Source organism: Chlorocebus sabaeus, chromosome 3 (genome assembly GCF_047675955.1).
Source record: "Chlorocebus sabaeus isolate Y175 chromosome 3, mChlSab1.0.hap1, whole genome shotgun sequence".
Lineage (NCBI taxonomy): Eukaryota > Metazoa > Chordata > Mammalia > Primates > Cercopithecidae > Chlorocebus > Chlorocebus sabaeus.
In genome coordinates this window covers 20167041-20183494 of record NC_132906.1, presented here as the reverse complement: position 1 = coordinate 20183494, position 16454 = coordinate 20167041, and the positions used below count along the sequence as shown (strand labels likewise).

Genomic DNA, 16454 nt, shown 5'->3' with positions numbered 1-16454 from the left:
TTTGATACAACTCAATAGCCAGCCAAGGCAAAAACAAATATAACTTAGTAAATCAGGAATATTCTTAGTAAACTATGAGCAGAAAGGAAATTCTTGAATCTGATAAAGAATATCTACCACAAATTTACAGTAAATATTCTTAAGGCAAAATGCTTGTCACATTTTCTTTAGAGTTAGGAACAAAACAAGAACAGTCTTTCAGCACTTTTAGCAAGTACATTTGCCCTAGGTTATATGATTAGCTACATTAAAAATACAAGAGAAAATACAAATAAATTATTTAGAACAAATAGAGTTTAGTGAGGTTACTTTATACTCCCAAATCAATGACATTCCTATACTCCAGTAACAATCAATGAGGAAATAAAATTTTTAAAAAATTCCATTCAGAATAATAGTAGAAAGCTTTGCACACCTAAGAATAATCTAATAAATGACATGTAATGCTTTAATGGAGAAAAATATACATCTTTATTCAAAGTTATAAAAGAAGACAAATACATGGAAGATTTAGAATTGTAAAACTGTTTCCCCCCAAGTTGATATGTAGATATAATTAGTCAAAATCCCACAAGATTATAGTGAATTTGACAAGCTGATCTCAAAATTGTCATGGAAGTATAATAGGCTACTAATAGCCAAGAAATTTTGAATAAGATTAATGAGGGTATACTTAACCTATTAGATATCAGTATTAATTCTAATCTGTGTTCATTATAATAGTATGGTGTTGGTATAGGGAAGAACAAATAGACTATTAGAATAGATACAGAGCACAGAAACAAACCCACATATTTGTGAGAACTCAGTATATAAGATGTAGCATTGCAAATCAATTTTGGAATGGATGGTCTTGTCAATACATGGTTATAAATAAAGATTTTCCACTTTATCCCACACAAAAAGGTAAAATCCATGACACTATAAAGTACTTTATAAGTCATGAGCCACAAACTAGGAAAGATGTTTTGCGTGATTTTTGATTAAGAAAGGAGTAGCATTCAGGGACTACAAATTAATTAGAAAAAAGAATTAACTCCAAATGGGCAAAGGATGAATAGATACTTATGCAAAGGTTAAATAATTCAAATGACCAATAAACATTTGGAAAGATGCTCAGCCTCAATAATCAGTGAAATGAAATTTAAAATAATAATCAGCTATCGTTTTATACTTTTTTTTTTTTTTCTTTTCTTTTTGAGACGGAGTCTCGCTGTGCCGCCCAGGCTGGAGTGCAGTGGCCGGATCTCAGCTCACTGCAAGCTCCGCCTCCCGGGTTCACGTCATTCTCCTGCCTCAGCCTCCCGAGTAGCTGGGACTACAGGCGCCCGCCCCCTCGCCCAGCTAGTTTTTTGTATTTTTTTAGTAGAGACGGGGTGTGTTAGCCAGGATGGTCTCGATCTCCTGACCTCGTGATCCGCCCGTCTCGGCCTCCCAAAGTGCTGGGATTGCAGGCTTGAGCCACCGCGCCCGGCCCGTTTTATACTTTAAATTTTTTACTTGTAGTAACATTTTTTGTGAATGGAGAGGAATGTAATTTCGTCACTGCTATTGGGATGGAAGTTTCATCACTTTTTTTGCCTAAATATATTATTACTCTATAGTTTGACAATTCCACTTATCGATATGCACTTTAAAGATAGACTTACATGTGTATATAAGGAGGTATATACAAGAATGTTCACTGTATCATTGTAATAATGAAGAATTGGAAACAACCCATCTGTCCATCAGTAGGAAATGAATATATAAATGGATATATTTGTATGGTAAAATAATTTACAACAGTTAAAATGAAGTAAATTGCATATATTTACAGTTACATACCATAACACCTTAATACTGAGTAAAAAAAAGTTTCAAAAGAAGATTCAGTGTATGATGTGATTTGTGATTTGTAAAAAATGTTAAATATGATAAACAGTACAATATATTTTTTATTCATACATACTTACATGGCAAAATATAAAAATATGGACAACAAATACACACCAGTTTCAAGGTTAGAAACTGGTTAGAAACATCTAGAGATGGAGAGAAAGGAATAGAATGCTTAATAGTCTTTGTAATTTTCTATAATACTCTCTTTAATTTTCTGCCATACTGAAATATTTCATAATTTAAAAAACTGAAAAACAAAAATTGGTTACTTTTCATTCTCATGCATATTCACTGTATCAAATAGTTGACTAATTTTTCCAGTGTTATCAGCTGACCACAAAAAACTCTATTATGTAACCACTCCATGACCCTTTCAACTAGAAATGAATAGAAAACAGCTATTTTGTTTATGCATCATCTGTTGAGTTTAGCAAGGCTGCAGACTCAAAAACCTTCTTACTCACTTTCTCTTTAGAATAGCACAGTGGCAGGAAGGAACCCAAAATTATTGATTCATAAAATATTTTATTTTTTTTTTTTAAACTCATTTTATATCGAATCAGTGAAAAGCAATTGAATTTTGTGGAAAATTTTGAAACAAAGATTGATATAACTTATTTTCACAAAGTATGAAGCAGACAAAAACCAAAAGAAATTAACCTAAATTTATTAAACATTGAATTTATAAATATTAGCTGGACTTTTTTTTGTTAATGTAATTTTTAAAATATCATTTATATGTTTATGCCAATGGAATTGAGATTGCAGCAATTTTTATCTGATGAATTCCCCAAGTACCTCATCCTCATACCCTACACCATGAACATCAGTTCAGAACTTGATGCATAATTCATTTTCTAGATATTTGAAAACCTAAGGAACTAGAGGGAAGAATTTAGAAGATTAGGAAATTCTCAACTAATTTGCATTCCAAAAATACTTTTATTGTAGAAAAATTAGAGTTCTCTGTAATAAGAGTTCTACTTCATTCAAGTGTTTGGTATTTCATTAATTTATTTACTTCTGGAAAATTTTGAGGTGATCCTCAAAATTCAATTCTCTGTTGATCCTTTAGCACAGAAATTTTAGACCGAGTTATAAGAATTTAATGAGAAATGAAGATTAACTGTTTCTGATATTGAAGTAATGAGGAAATTATCCTATTTGTCAAAAACTCAATTTGCATGCAGTTGTCAGAAATTCCCTTTGGATGAAAAATGATTTGGGATCAACACCTGTGGATAAATAAATAAATAAGCAAAGTGAATAACATCTGTATAAAATTTTCATTGTTTAAGCTGTTAGTAATTAATTTAAAAAATCACAAGTCTGATCGAACTAATCATACACAGTGTTAAAATTAGAATCAAATGTTGATGTGAATTTTTTGTTGTCTGGAAGAATGGTTTTGCTTGCAGGAAAGACTATTTGGGGATTTATTTTTGGTTTTAGAAACTGGCATTCAGTTTTATAGTGCTATAATTTAAAAAACCGAGACCTTCTTTAGGCTTTTCTGTTCATTCAGTTAACTCTATAAGTCTAGCAGATATTAACAATCACTTTGAAAAGCCTTTGAAAAATGTCCAGTTCCATTTATAAAACTCAGCTAAATAAAATATCTTTAAACATTTGAAATGGTTAATAAATTTTATATATTCTGTTTCCTTTTAAATACTTTGGATGTCTGAATTAACAAAACCTTCCTGAGTAATTAATGCACAAATATAACCAATTAAATTTATAAATAGGCTGTACCATAAATTATCTTAAATATTCCAATACTATTTGGAAATTTAAGATTTAAAATCACAGGTACAAATTATTCAATTATATTCTGAATAGAAGTCAAAGACTGCCTAGTATCCACAGGGCCCCTCAGTCTTTTTCTTTCACTCTTATAAATAATACCCCTCCTTCCTAGCGCTGGTGATTTGAGTATACCCTGATCCTTAACAGACTTCTCTGCTACCATCCTGAGAAGTCCTATCTTATTCCTTAATCTAAAGATCCTATCCCACTCCTGTGACAAAGACAGTTATTTGAGTTAGCTTAGCATAACTACTATACTTCTCTTTCTGACTTTCCCAGAGTGTAGCTGAATCTTTCTTCAGTTTTTCTTATAACCAAGACCTAATGAGACTAGAGCCTTTCCAATATTTTGTTGGTAAAATGAATAAATATGATAAATATAATAATTATTTTTAAAAGACACCAGGCTGTTCATAATAGTGATAAGTACACTTGGAAAATTTGCAACAGGATATGCGCTTGCTTTGGTTTTGGGAAGCTAGGATAGTAAAGATTAATATTCATTCATTCATTTATTTGCTTATTTTACCAAGGCCAAGGGAGGAGAGGGAAAAAAATAAGTAGAAAATATCAGTGAGCAATGGGAAAGGAAACAGTTAACAAGTCCCTTAAAATCTCGGAAAAAAATTAGGATTGGCCTCACACCACCTGATATGTTCCATTCTCCTCATTTGTTGGATGGGCCAATAGCTGAGAATGTTCTAGATGTAAATATATTTCAACTTCTTTGGTACCTTGATTGATAATGCTGTCTGGGCGCTAGATTGAGAATAATGGTGAAGTGTGTTCAATCTCAGCAGGAAAGAATGCCCTATTAGCAAGCAACGCCTGCCAATACTGATGAAGGGAAGGCACCCTTGTGATATTTGCTATCCTCTGCAGGGTTTGGAGTGTAATGTAGAAATGTTTCCACACAGGGCCAGCATTAAGATGTGTTGATAGGCAGACTGTATACACGTTGGGGATGCCTGGGAGTAGCAAACAATTCTAAGCCTGAAAATAGTCAATGCCAGTTGGGGTGTTCTGATAGGAAGTAAAGGGGATGCAGCTGCAGGGCCTAATGTTACCAAGCCAGCCTCTAGTTTGTGGGATAGTGGTAAGAGAAGGTCAAGCAGAGTGCCAAGACAAGGGCTCAGGAAACAGGACAAAAGCCCAGCTATTGGACTGGGAGATAAGGTGAGGACTTGGTTTTTGAACGAGGCAATGATCTAAGAACTATGATGAAAGTTCAGAGATGAGCAGCAAAATCTGACTTGATGCTGAACTGAGGAGTTACTAGCATAGAGCTATGTAATTTCCTCTATCATAGCCTGGCCCAAAATGAGGCAGGAGGTAAGAGATAATGTCAGATATGTAGACTGGGATTTTATAGGGACAGGAAACCTGACAGTTCTTTACATGCTTCTCTATTTGCTGCCTCACGCTCTCCAGCCTTTCCACTATTAGAGATTATACTCAAGACTGTAGGAACCACCACCAAAGATTTAGAGTTGTGAAAAACCCAAATTGTTTAAAAGTGGCATGTTCTTACTATGTTTATTTGGAATATTGTATCACACAGAGGTTAATTTAAAGTGGTGTAGTTAAACCATGAATACCATGGATTAAAAATCATATCTGTTGGCTCACTTGGGACCATAAATTCTAGCTATAACTTTATTTGTGTGGGTGGGAAACTGTGTTTCATGCTTCAAGCACATGATGCTCATAATCTCTTTAAAGAGTAACTGTCACTCACTAGATTGTTGTTTTGACAACATATATGTAGAATAGATAAGCAGATACATTTTTTAATAGAAGGAAGAACCAAGCTAGATAATCTTAAATTCATTCAGAAATTTATGTTAGAAAGTAAAGAAAATCTCATTAATCCATCTCCACTGGTTTGAATTTATGATTGCCAACCTAGAACAGCCAAATGTTGTTGTTTAATCTACCTAAGAAAATTTGATAAGCCAGTATACTCATTCTACTTAAGAAAGCATATTATTTTAACTTTTATTTTGCCAACTGTTGTACATAAATCAGTACTGCTAATTACAAATAAGTTTTACTTATTAAAGGAGATTCCACAAACATCTAATTCACACATACTTAAAGTTTATATTTATTCTAAAATTTTGTTTGATTAAGATTTTACAGATCCAGACTGATCTTCCTTAATTGGTTGTAATTAGTACGGGGGGTGTGTGTGTGTGTGTGTGTGTGTAAGAATAGCAGAAAGCTTTGACTTTATGCATTTCCCCCTTCCTCCCTCTTCACCCTCCAGGTTTTTACCCAGTCTTGCTAGGTCAGCATTAGAAAAAAATCTGGCAGATGCTACAATAGAAATAAATACTGATGACAATTTGGAGCCAGAACTGAAGGATTACAAATGTAAGTATTTGATTTGACTCTTTTTTTTAAAGTGAAATAATAATTAGCAAACATTTGATGCTATTTATTTTAATTCCAGTTAAAAATGTTTTTGGTTTTCATCTACTTTGATTTATATATTAATTTGAAGAAATGAATCTGATTTTTTTTAAGTTTGAAAAACACAAGTAAAATCTTAGAATATTTACTTCATTTCAGTACATACTAGATACAATTCCCCTGACCCTTAAGACTCACAATTGATGCTAATTGATACTCTGACAATTCCTGCTATAAATCAACATGTCTAATTTTGACAAATGTACTTTTTCCAAATGTATTTCACCAGTGAATCTAGAATGCTGTTTTCTTTGCACATTTACATTTTGAGGGTCAACGATGTCCAATATGTTGGAGAAACTTTCCTAGGTTGATACAAACTAAAATAATAATCAGAATATGCATGTCATCTTATTCCTTCCATTTCCACCTGTATTGTCTTTTATGGTACTTTTTCTTCTGAATAGCCATAAATATAATTTTGAGTTCTGGGGAGATTTAGTTCTTTATTTAAAAGCTTTCTATTCTTCAATTAGAACACAACGAAAGATTTTCAATTTTTTAAAAATGTAAATACCTATTTTATTGAAGCAGCCAATGTGTGACCACTCTTTAAAAGGGACTATTGTGGTTTTCTTTGTAGCAGATGCTTTTAATCATTGGGGCTGCACTGAGACAAGAATTTGGTATTGAGAAAATAAGATGACTTTTTTAGAGTCAAATTATAAACTCAGCATACTGAGGGATCTGAATACAGATACGCAGAGTCAACTCAAAGAAAAGGAATAATACTGTATTCTCAATATTATTTGAGTGAATCTATTAAATATCCAAAGAACGACTGTCATTCAGACTGCCGATTGTTTGGTCTTGGTTACTGGCTAGTGTTAGCAGTGCCCATCTAAGCCTCGTGTAGGGGATAAGGAGCCTAAGTGAAGAGACTTCTTACTTGTCTGGTTCCATTCATCTTTAAGGCCATCTCTCTTGCGAAGAATTCATTTAATTAACTCTCCATGTTCACACAACAACCTTCTGATGAGGAATTGGCTTTCCATACAGGTTCCCTCCAATTAATATGCTGGTTATGGCAACCAGTATATCACAGTCCATGTGAAAGTTACAATTGTCGTATAATATTTTGCAATTCTGATTTTACATCAGAATATACATATAGAGAAACCAGAATATGTATCTTTAATATTCTCCTGAAAGTTAGATTTGCCCTCAGTTGTGATGACAAAATCAGTCAGCCTACTAGGCTGAGAACCTTGACAGATTTACCAAAATAATGCCATTCTGTGGGTTTCTTAGAAGATAGCTAGCCAACTTTCTCCCACAGAAGTGCTAACATCACCATTCTCTGACTGCATTTCCCTTTTTGAGGTTGATGTTTTAACAATAAACATTGGTTGAGTGAATAAACTTGTCCTTAAGCCATAAATCTACTGAGTGGATATATTCCATAAACTAAACTATAGATAGCATCAGATGCTGTTTGAATCTGAAATTATGTGTGCCATCTCAACATGCAACTAGATAGTAGATTCACTGCCATATCCCTACTCTTTCTTTCCCTTTACAGTTTTATACTGGGTCTATTTCAGAGACCTAATGGTAGTAAATAAATAGTAAACTTTCAGTGTTACAGCTCATGGTTTTCCTTCCCTGTAGAACTTGTAAATAAAAGGAAAATGGCAAGGATCTATTGAAGGGCGAAGTTACTGTTAAGATCTACTGTGCTGTGTCAAATGTGTAGCACTTTGCAGTGATTAAACAGGGTGACGATTATTTTTAGCTCAGACTTGTTCACAGTACTCCATAGAAGCAAGCATTGCTTTTCTCCATTGTTTTCAAAACGCTTAGCACAAAAGTCACATTCTAGTGGAGAAACAAACTGTAATTTTCTTATTTGAAGTAGAAAAAAAAAAGATGGGTGAATTGTTTAAGGCATTGTGTATTTGCTTGCTAAAGTATTTCCACAGGTTGGAATGTTATTTGGAGTATATATTTAAATATATCCCATGTGGTAGAAAGAATGTCACACTAGACTAAATTCTGTTTTAAGCTCTACTCATATTAGCTGGGTGATTTTGAGAAAATTACATAGTGTATGTTTTTAGTATTCTCATTATTCTTTCCTCTTTGAATTACATGAAATCATATGAGAAAAAAAATGAGGTGAAGCTTTAGCTAGGGATCTGGCACATAGAAGGTCCTTAATAAATGATAGCGTCTATCATTGTAATAATTAGCATTACTAAAATACCTGCTACTATTAATGTTATTAATATTATTATTGAACTTGAAACATGTCAGTGAACATGTCATGGGTATCTGGTTACTGTAGGGAATACGTAGCAGATATGTTCCCTGACTTCAAGAGCTTTATTACTTAGTTTTCTGGCTTCCAGGAACTCATAATCTATTCTAGGTCAACCTATTTAAAGCAAATAAGGAATAATATAATAATTATTACAAAATAATTGCATAAGACAGAGGTTCCCAATCTAGCTGGGTATGAAAATCACCTAGGTGATTATTTGAAAATATAGGCCTCCTGCACCAACATTGCAAATAGTAATTTAAAAATATTCATTTTGTTATGTTTATTTGTAGTGTGTATATACATATATATATATATCACAATTTAAGTGATTTATCCAATAAATTTATCCAAAGTGATTTATAAATAGCTGAGACTAGAGGCATGCGCCACCCTGCCCTGCTAATTTTTGAATACACACACACACACACACACACACACACACATATATGAAAATGAAAGTGCCTGATGTTCTTTTCTATGACAACTTTCAGGTAAGAGTATTGCTTTGTGTTCTTGGATAAATCACTTAAATTATGGTAGTAAACTCCAATTCAAGTGAAATTGACATGTAATTATTTTTGTGATTTCCTAAATTTAATTTAGATGATGCAGAATGAAGTGTTGAACATTGTGTGTGTGTGTGTGTGTGTGTGTGTGAGAGATGGAGTCTCACTCTGTTGCCTAGGCTGGAGTGCAGTAGCACGATCTCGTCTCCACCTCCCAGGTTCTATGTGTGTGTGTGTGTGTGTGTGTGTGTGTGTGTGTGTGTGTGTATATGTAAGTATAAAGAGAGACACAGACAAGGTTGCACTGTTATCCAGGCTGGAGTACAGTGGTACAATCATGACTCACTGTAGCCTCAACCTCCCGGGCTCAAGCAATCCTCCTGCCTCAGCCTCCTGAGTAGCTGGGACTACAGGCATGTGCCATCAGGCCTGGCTAATTTTTAAAATTTTTTGTAGAGCCAGGGTCTTTCTGTGTTGCCCAGGCTGGTCTTAAACCCCTAGACTCAAGTGATCCTTCTGCCTTGGCCTCCTAAAGTGCTGATGACAGGCATGTGCCACTGCACTTGGCTGAAAATAGTAATTTAAGAGTTCTGTGGTAGGTTAGTTCATCTGTATTTTTTACTAGAGCTATAGGAGATTATTCTAAGGGGTTTCTGAATTGGTGCACACTAAAAAATAATATTCAAGGTATTTTGGAGCTTTTGAATTTAGGTGTATTTAACTTATGTATGTGTTATAGTCTCTGACCAAACAAGCTTATGAAGGTGGCTTGACTGTATTCTGGGGTTTTTTTTTGTTTTTTGTTTTTTGTTTTTAGTTTCTCACAATTATATATATATATACTGTTTTCTATCTACATTGTTTTAAAGAAACTTTATTACCTTTTGGAGCATTTTGTATCTAGAGCTGTGGTGTTTTATTACTACTCTCAAGCTTATTTCTTTAGATGTTAAATTAAAATCCACAGATATTGCTGAAGCTATACTGCGTTCTATGTTGGGTGGCTTGGCATCTCTGAGGACAGTGCTATGAATAATTATCTGTCCTGTGTGAAATGTTTAGGTGAAGTAACATCTGGAACTCTGAGGATTGGTGCTGTTAGTGCTCCTATCTATAATGCACACGAGAAAATGAAAGTGCCTGATGTTCTTTTCTATGACAACATTCAGGTAAGAGTATTGCTTTGTGTTCTTGGATAAATCACTTAAATTATGGTAGTAAACTCCAATTCAAGTGAAATTGACATGTAATTATTTTTGTGATTTCCTAAATTTAATTAGATGATGCAGAATGAAGTGTTGAACATTTTGTGTGTGTGTGTGTGTGTGTGTGTGAGAGAGAGAGATGGAGTCTCATTCTGTTGCCTAGGCTGGAGTGCAGTAGCACGATCTCAGCTCCACCTCCCAGGTTCAAGCGATTCTTCTGCCTCAGCCTCCCGAGTAGCTGAGACTAGAGGCATGCGCCACCATGCCCTGCTAATTTGTGTATATTTAGTAGAGACAGGGTTTCACCATATTGGCCAGGCTGGCCTCGAACTCCTGATCTCATGATCCGCCTGCCTCGGCCTCCCAAAGTGCTAGTATTACAGGCATGAGCCACCACGCCTGGCCGAACATCTTTTGTTAAGACATAAGACAGAAAACAGAAAATTTTTTCCAAAGATACTTAAAAATTGGAGGAATTGTTGCTATGATTAGGGTAATAAAGTATATATATATATATTTTTTTTTACACACACATACAATTATATATGTAATTTTATATACAATTTTTAAAATAAACATGTTAAAATTAAACACAAAACAGAGCTATCATCCTTTTACTTGCTTGTTAAAAGATTTAAGTAGTTCAGAAGGATATGTCCTATGCATCCTTTTTCTCATACTCTTCTTTTTCCTTCAAGTTCCTGGTATTTTTCTTTTACTTCCTTTTCTTTTTTCAAGGAGGATGGTAGAGGCTGTCCTTGTAAACTAGCCAATAGTTATGGACCTTCCACTAAGATGTAGAAGTTTGTATCTAGAAAACTTTATTGTAGATGTTTACTTTAATAAGAATTTTTTTTAGAGAAAATTACCTATAATATAAAAATTTTTTCTTTTCCAACTTTTCTGTCAAGTGGCTATGTATTTTATAGTAAAACACCTACTTAAAATTTTCTATAATACATTTTAAGTTAGATTAACTTTATAGGTATCTAGACATATTATCTTAATAAAAATCTTGGTTAAAAATTCTGAAACCTGTCAAAACTATTAATAATTTTGTATGGCGTAGAAAAGAGCATAACCTTGATTTGATTTTTATCTACTCTATAGCCAATTAACTAATGTTTTATTTTTCTTCTGGAGCATTAATGCTCTTGCACAATCAGTAGACAAATGAACAGAAAATAAAGTTACTTATAAGATACAAAAGTAGAAAAAAATCTTGCCTGTCAAAGACAAAAACATGATTATGAGAAAACATACTATTTCCAAGCACTGATAGTATTACACTCTATTCATATAGTGGAAAGGAACAAAGAGACAAAGAGCCAGGAAACTGTTATAAATGACAATTTGAAAAACTCCTTGGTGGCAAAGATTGAAAAGACTTCACAGGATATAAGAATGTAGGAAATTCAGTAGCAGGAAAGACCATTGTGCCCTTGAACACAATGTCTGTTGCCATGGTGTTTGTGACATGGACATTTAGGACGCAGGGCTGCCATGAACTTTACACAGTGGCCCTGAAAGACTTTTCGTAAGCTATCTCCAAACATACCTTCTCTTCTTAAAGCATTATGAATTAGCCATTAATGAAAACCTTTTAGCTGCACCAATTCTGTGGACAGTAGCTTGATTAAATTTGCTTCCATTGTGTATATTATTACTTCCTTTTATGCTGTACTTCATCTTTGAAGCAGTAGTCAGTGCCTCTTGCAGACTGAGGTGCTTCTGTATCATCTTGTTCTATGCCCTGTTGTCTCCTTACCACATTGTGTTGAAATGGACTTTTGAAATGTGTTTTTCCATATCACTAAGGCACAGCCCTGTTTTCTTTATTTAATATTTCCAGCAAATAGTAAAGTGCCTGGCACGTAGTAACTGCCAAGTAAATATGTGTTGAGTGGATTAATAAAATAATGAGTAAGATTTTGAATGTTTTTGATAAAGGGTATTACTTCATTAAGCCTTCCATTAAGGAATATTACACTTGCAGCAGTAAGGAGAAGTTGGAGGAAAGAGAAATTAATAGCCTCTTAATAGGCCTAAGGAGTTTTAGATGGGTAAGAATTTAAAAATACCCATTATGAGTCTGGCCTTGTCCTAAGGTATTGGGATACAGAGATCAAAATGCACGCACAAGTGTATGTAGCTCTAGGGCTCAAGTTGTTCTTAATCTGCAAGAAGGTACACACAGTTACTACACAGTGTGGTGGAAGTATGTGCAGTTTACTTATGGTAGCATTGATGGGGTTGATTGACCCAGATTGGGATGATCATAGAAAATTGGTCAACCAGACACAATTAGGAGAGTCTCTCAGGCAACGAGATCAGCGTTAGCAGAGACTTAGTTATATGAGAGAGTAGCTCATTTAGGGAGCTATATATAAATTGCTGTCACTGGTATGAAGCTGAGGTTGCAGGTGGAAGAGTGTCAGGAGAAGAGTCTGGTGAATGAGGAAAGAGTGAGATCGTTTCAGTCCTAGTAGTTAAGGAATTTGGATTCTATTTAGAAGAATGAGGAAGTTATTGAAAGATTTTAAGCACATTTGTACTTTGGCTAACTTTGCTTTTACTCTTTATTGTTGTCTAGGAGTTAGAACCAAGGCAAAGAGAAACTAGTTAGGTGGTGATTGCAGTAGTCCAGATGAAATTTATGAAGGATCTGAACTACAGAGGAGACAGTGGGGACAGAGCGGAGAGGACACATTGCAGGGCTGTTTAGGAGATCAAGTCAGTGGAACTTTGTGTTAGATGAAAGGCAGAGATTCTTTCTCAGGGAGCACAATGTCTGGTGAAAAAGTAAATAGAAGAGTAAGCAGAACATTATTCTAAATCATGCCCATGGTTGGAAACAGTATAGAAGGAGAGTAGTAGGAGATGAGGAGACTAGACCACAAATGTAAGGAATGACCTTTGTTCCTGAAGTATTAGGAGTCATTTAAGGAATTCTGAGAAATGAGTTGACAAATTTTGAACAAAGAAGTGTCAGGACTGTAAGAACACATTGACTTAAGGAGAGACTGAAGTTAGAGAAGCTAATTAGCTGATACGAATCTAGGCCAGAGATGATAAAAACCTTAAAACTGTGGGGATGGAGAAGAAAGGGTAGATGCAGTTGATTTTTAGTGGCTTAACAACTCAGGTGCTGTTTAGTTGGATCTTGATATGAAAGGAATGAGGAGGGCAGGGTGCTGATGGTAGAAGTTTGGTCAGCTGGTAGAAAATGATGCCATTAACTGGAGAAAAAGATGGCAGGATAAAGAATGAAGTTCAGGAGAAAGTAATAAGTTGAGTTTTAGATGTGTTGAATTTAGGTGCCAGGGCAATAACAAAGTGGTTTGATCATTCAGAAATAGAGGGCTGTAGTTAAGGAAGAAAGTTTTGCTGTTGAAGGTTGGTGTAGAGTTGGTAACTGAAGCCATGAGCTAGATGAGAGGATTTAAGGAGAGCAGGGTCAGAGGTAGGTCTTTGAATGCTGACATGTGGGTATCCAACTCTGCAGACAGCCCTCCCTCAACCCTCAGGTGGGTGCCTGGGTACGAGTAGTCACAACCTGCCCCATACCATGAATACAAAGGGAAGCATGTAAGAAGGTAGAAAGACAGAATTGCTACAGGAAGATCCAGCTCAGAAAACTATGGGAGAAATTGTTAGGGAGGTAGGAAGGAATCAGGGGAAATGGATAACTGGGAGAGGAGACCTTTAAGAAATTGTCTGCAGTACTAAGTGGGTCAAGAGGCTAAGAGGAGAATTGTGTTGGCGGTGACTTTAGCCTTAGCTAAGGTTTGTTGATTTGAATAATCGAGTTAGATATAATGAGGGCATGAAGTGGGAGGACATGAGAATTGTAAAGAAGAACACAAATATAGTTTGGATTATTTTTTGATATTTACATTGCTTTTTCCTTAGGCTATTCAGGTACTTACTCCAACTTTTCAACGTAGATTAGCCCATTTATTACTGGAAGAACTTAGTGTTTTCTGGAATTGGCACTGACTTTCCATCTTAGTGAAAAGGAAGAGGTCTCCATACTATATTCCCACCAGAACTCAGCTTAAAATGATGTACATCTTGGTTTGCTTAACATAGTTTCTGCTTATACTTGTTGTCTCAGCATAATTGTTAATAGTGTCTCTTTTTATTCTTAAAAGCATACACCTTATATCCATTTAAAAGTGTTCAAGAATAGTTATATACTCACCTCACTTCAAGCCTTATTAAAACTCTAGCTCCATGGCGTATCTGAAAGCATTTTTGAGATTAAAAATGACCAAGATAAACATCAGGGAATACTCATTTGTTCCTGAAGGCGATAAAGCACTTTCTCAGTTTTTCTTCTAAGAAAGAAACTCTGAAAGAGAATACTATTAAATTTGACAAGTAAAAAGAAACATTTCTGTGTATATGTGTATATGTATGTATTATATATTATCTATATTTTATATCTATATATTATATATAATTTATATGTATATTATACTATATATAATTTATATGTATATTATACAATATATATAAAGCACCATAAATGAAATTGAAAAAACAAAGCAAGTGATGTACTAGAAAAATATCTGCAGCATGTATTAGATGCAAAAGATTGATTTGACTGTTTACAAATAGGAAACTTCAATAACTTTAGTACTTACGAAGCTGTTATGGATTTGATACAGAAAACCAAGAGAAAGTAATAGGAATATTAATTGTACTGGAGTGTAGATCTCTTCCCAGCCCCAAAGAACCCGCATGACCTACTTACAGTTGTCTTATTTTTCAAGATACGAAAGAGCAATGTAATTTCCTCTGTGGCTATTGTGAACAACCTTAATCTTGTTCTTTTATTATATTGTGTCATAATTCAAATTAAAAAGTGTGGAAGGTAAATAGTATATTTTTAATTCTGAAGCTATCCATAGCTTTAAAGGTAATGGTTAAGAACAAGTCAATGTAAAATGTTCCCTAGAAGTGTACAGTTATTTTAGGAAGCCTTTGTATATTTACATTAGCAAGTGTCAATTTAAATATTATATTAAATTATAAGCCAACTTTACTCAGTATAATAGATAAAAAGTATTTGAGTTGAATTATTAAAAACTCTGAAATATTAGTTGCTTAGTCTTGCTCAGGTGAACTATTTCAAGTTTTCAATATCAGTGACCTAAATGGTTATATAATTTACTTATAACCATAGATTTAATTTTGGGTCACATCAAATCGCTTGATTATTATTTATTATAATAGATATTTATATTCTATAAAGATATCTTTATAGTTAACTTTCTTGTTTCACCTTGATTGTACAAAACACAGTTAACCCCTAGTTCCTTTTTCTCTAGCACATGATAGTGATGGAAGACATGCTGAAAGACTTTCTCCTTGGAGAACACTTATTATTGGTTGGCAACCAGGTGAGTTATGGCTACAATCTAGGTACCAATGAAAAAATGATAGTAACAATTTGAAAGCAGTAAGTTTCTTCTTGTTGGAATCAGTTTTTTTTTCCCCCTATTAAATGACTGGTTTAATTAAAGGATGAGACTCTGCTATCTTCCAGACTTCAAAATTACCTCAGGGTTTAAATCATCCTCCATTCTCTCTCTCATCAAGTTCTGTCCATTCTGTCTTATAAGTATGTACTCTTCTTGTCCACATCTGTCACTCTAGCCCCAGTGATCTTTACCTGCCACTTGGATTACAGCAATAGTTTCCTATGATAGCTCCATCCCCACCTTATGCCCATTCTTATCTGCTGTCCATTCTGTAGTATCTGTAGTCAGATTGATACTTGTAAAACTAAAATCTGATTGAGTCTCTGTCTTTTTGCTGAAATTGGCTCCCCATTGCTGTTAGGTATAGTCTGAGTCTTCAGTATGGTGTACAGTCCTACAGGATTCACCCTCTGCCCACCCCTCTAGTCCTAAGCCATGGCCCCTTCTTTCTCTGTGTTGCTTTGAGGCACTCTGCAGTTTCTCATCTATTCAGTTACTTATCTCTGCTCTGGTCCTTGGTACATGCTCTTCCTTCTGCACGGAGAACTTCCTGTCCCCTTCCCATATACCCTCCCTTTAACTTGTGGAAGAGAGACCTTCCCTTGTCCCTGGCTGAATAGGTTTTTCCTGCTTCTACTCCCTTTTATCTCCTTTTTATCATACTGGTCATACCATATGCCTGTCTTTGCAACTTGTCTATGTGTCCCTTGAGAGCAGGGACCGTGTTTTTCTTATTTATCTCTATCCTCAGCTCCTAGCATGGTACCTTTTACATAGTAGGCGCTCAGTGTATGTTTATGGAGGAACGTATGAAAATTTTAGG

General features: G+C 34.7%; 1 protein-coding gene across 2 annotated transcripts in view; it reads left to right on the top strand.

Moving 5' to 3' along the window:
- Window positions 1–16454, top strand: part of VWA8 (von Willebrand factor A domain containing 8) — a 381976-nt gene that overhangs the window by 158304 nt on the left and 207218 nt on the right. For both annotated transcript variants that reach the window (XM_007960236.3, XM_073013736.1), the window contains exons 18-20: window positions 5960–6066; window positions 10000–10106; window positions 15479–15550. In XM_007960236.3, coding sequence (XP_007958427.3) covers window positions 5960–6066; window positions 10000–10106; window positions 15479–15550 — 286 coding nt within the window. The remainder of the gene's footprint in view (window positions 1–5959; window positions 6067–9999; window positions 10107–15478; window positions 15551–16454) is intronic.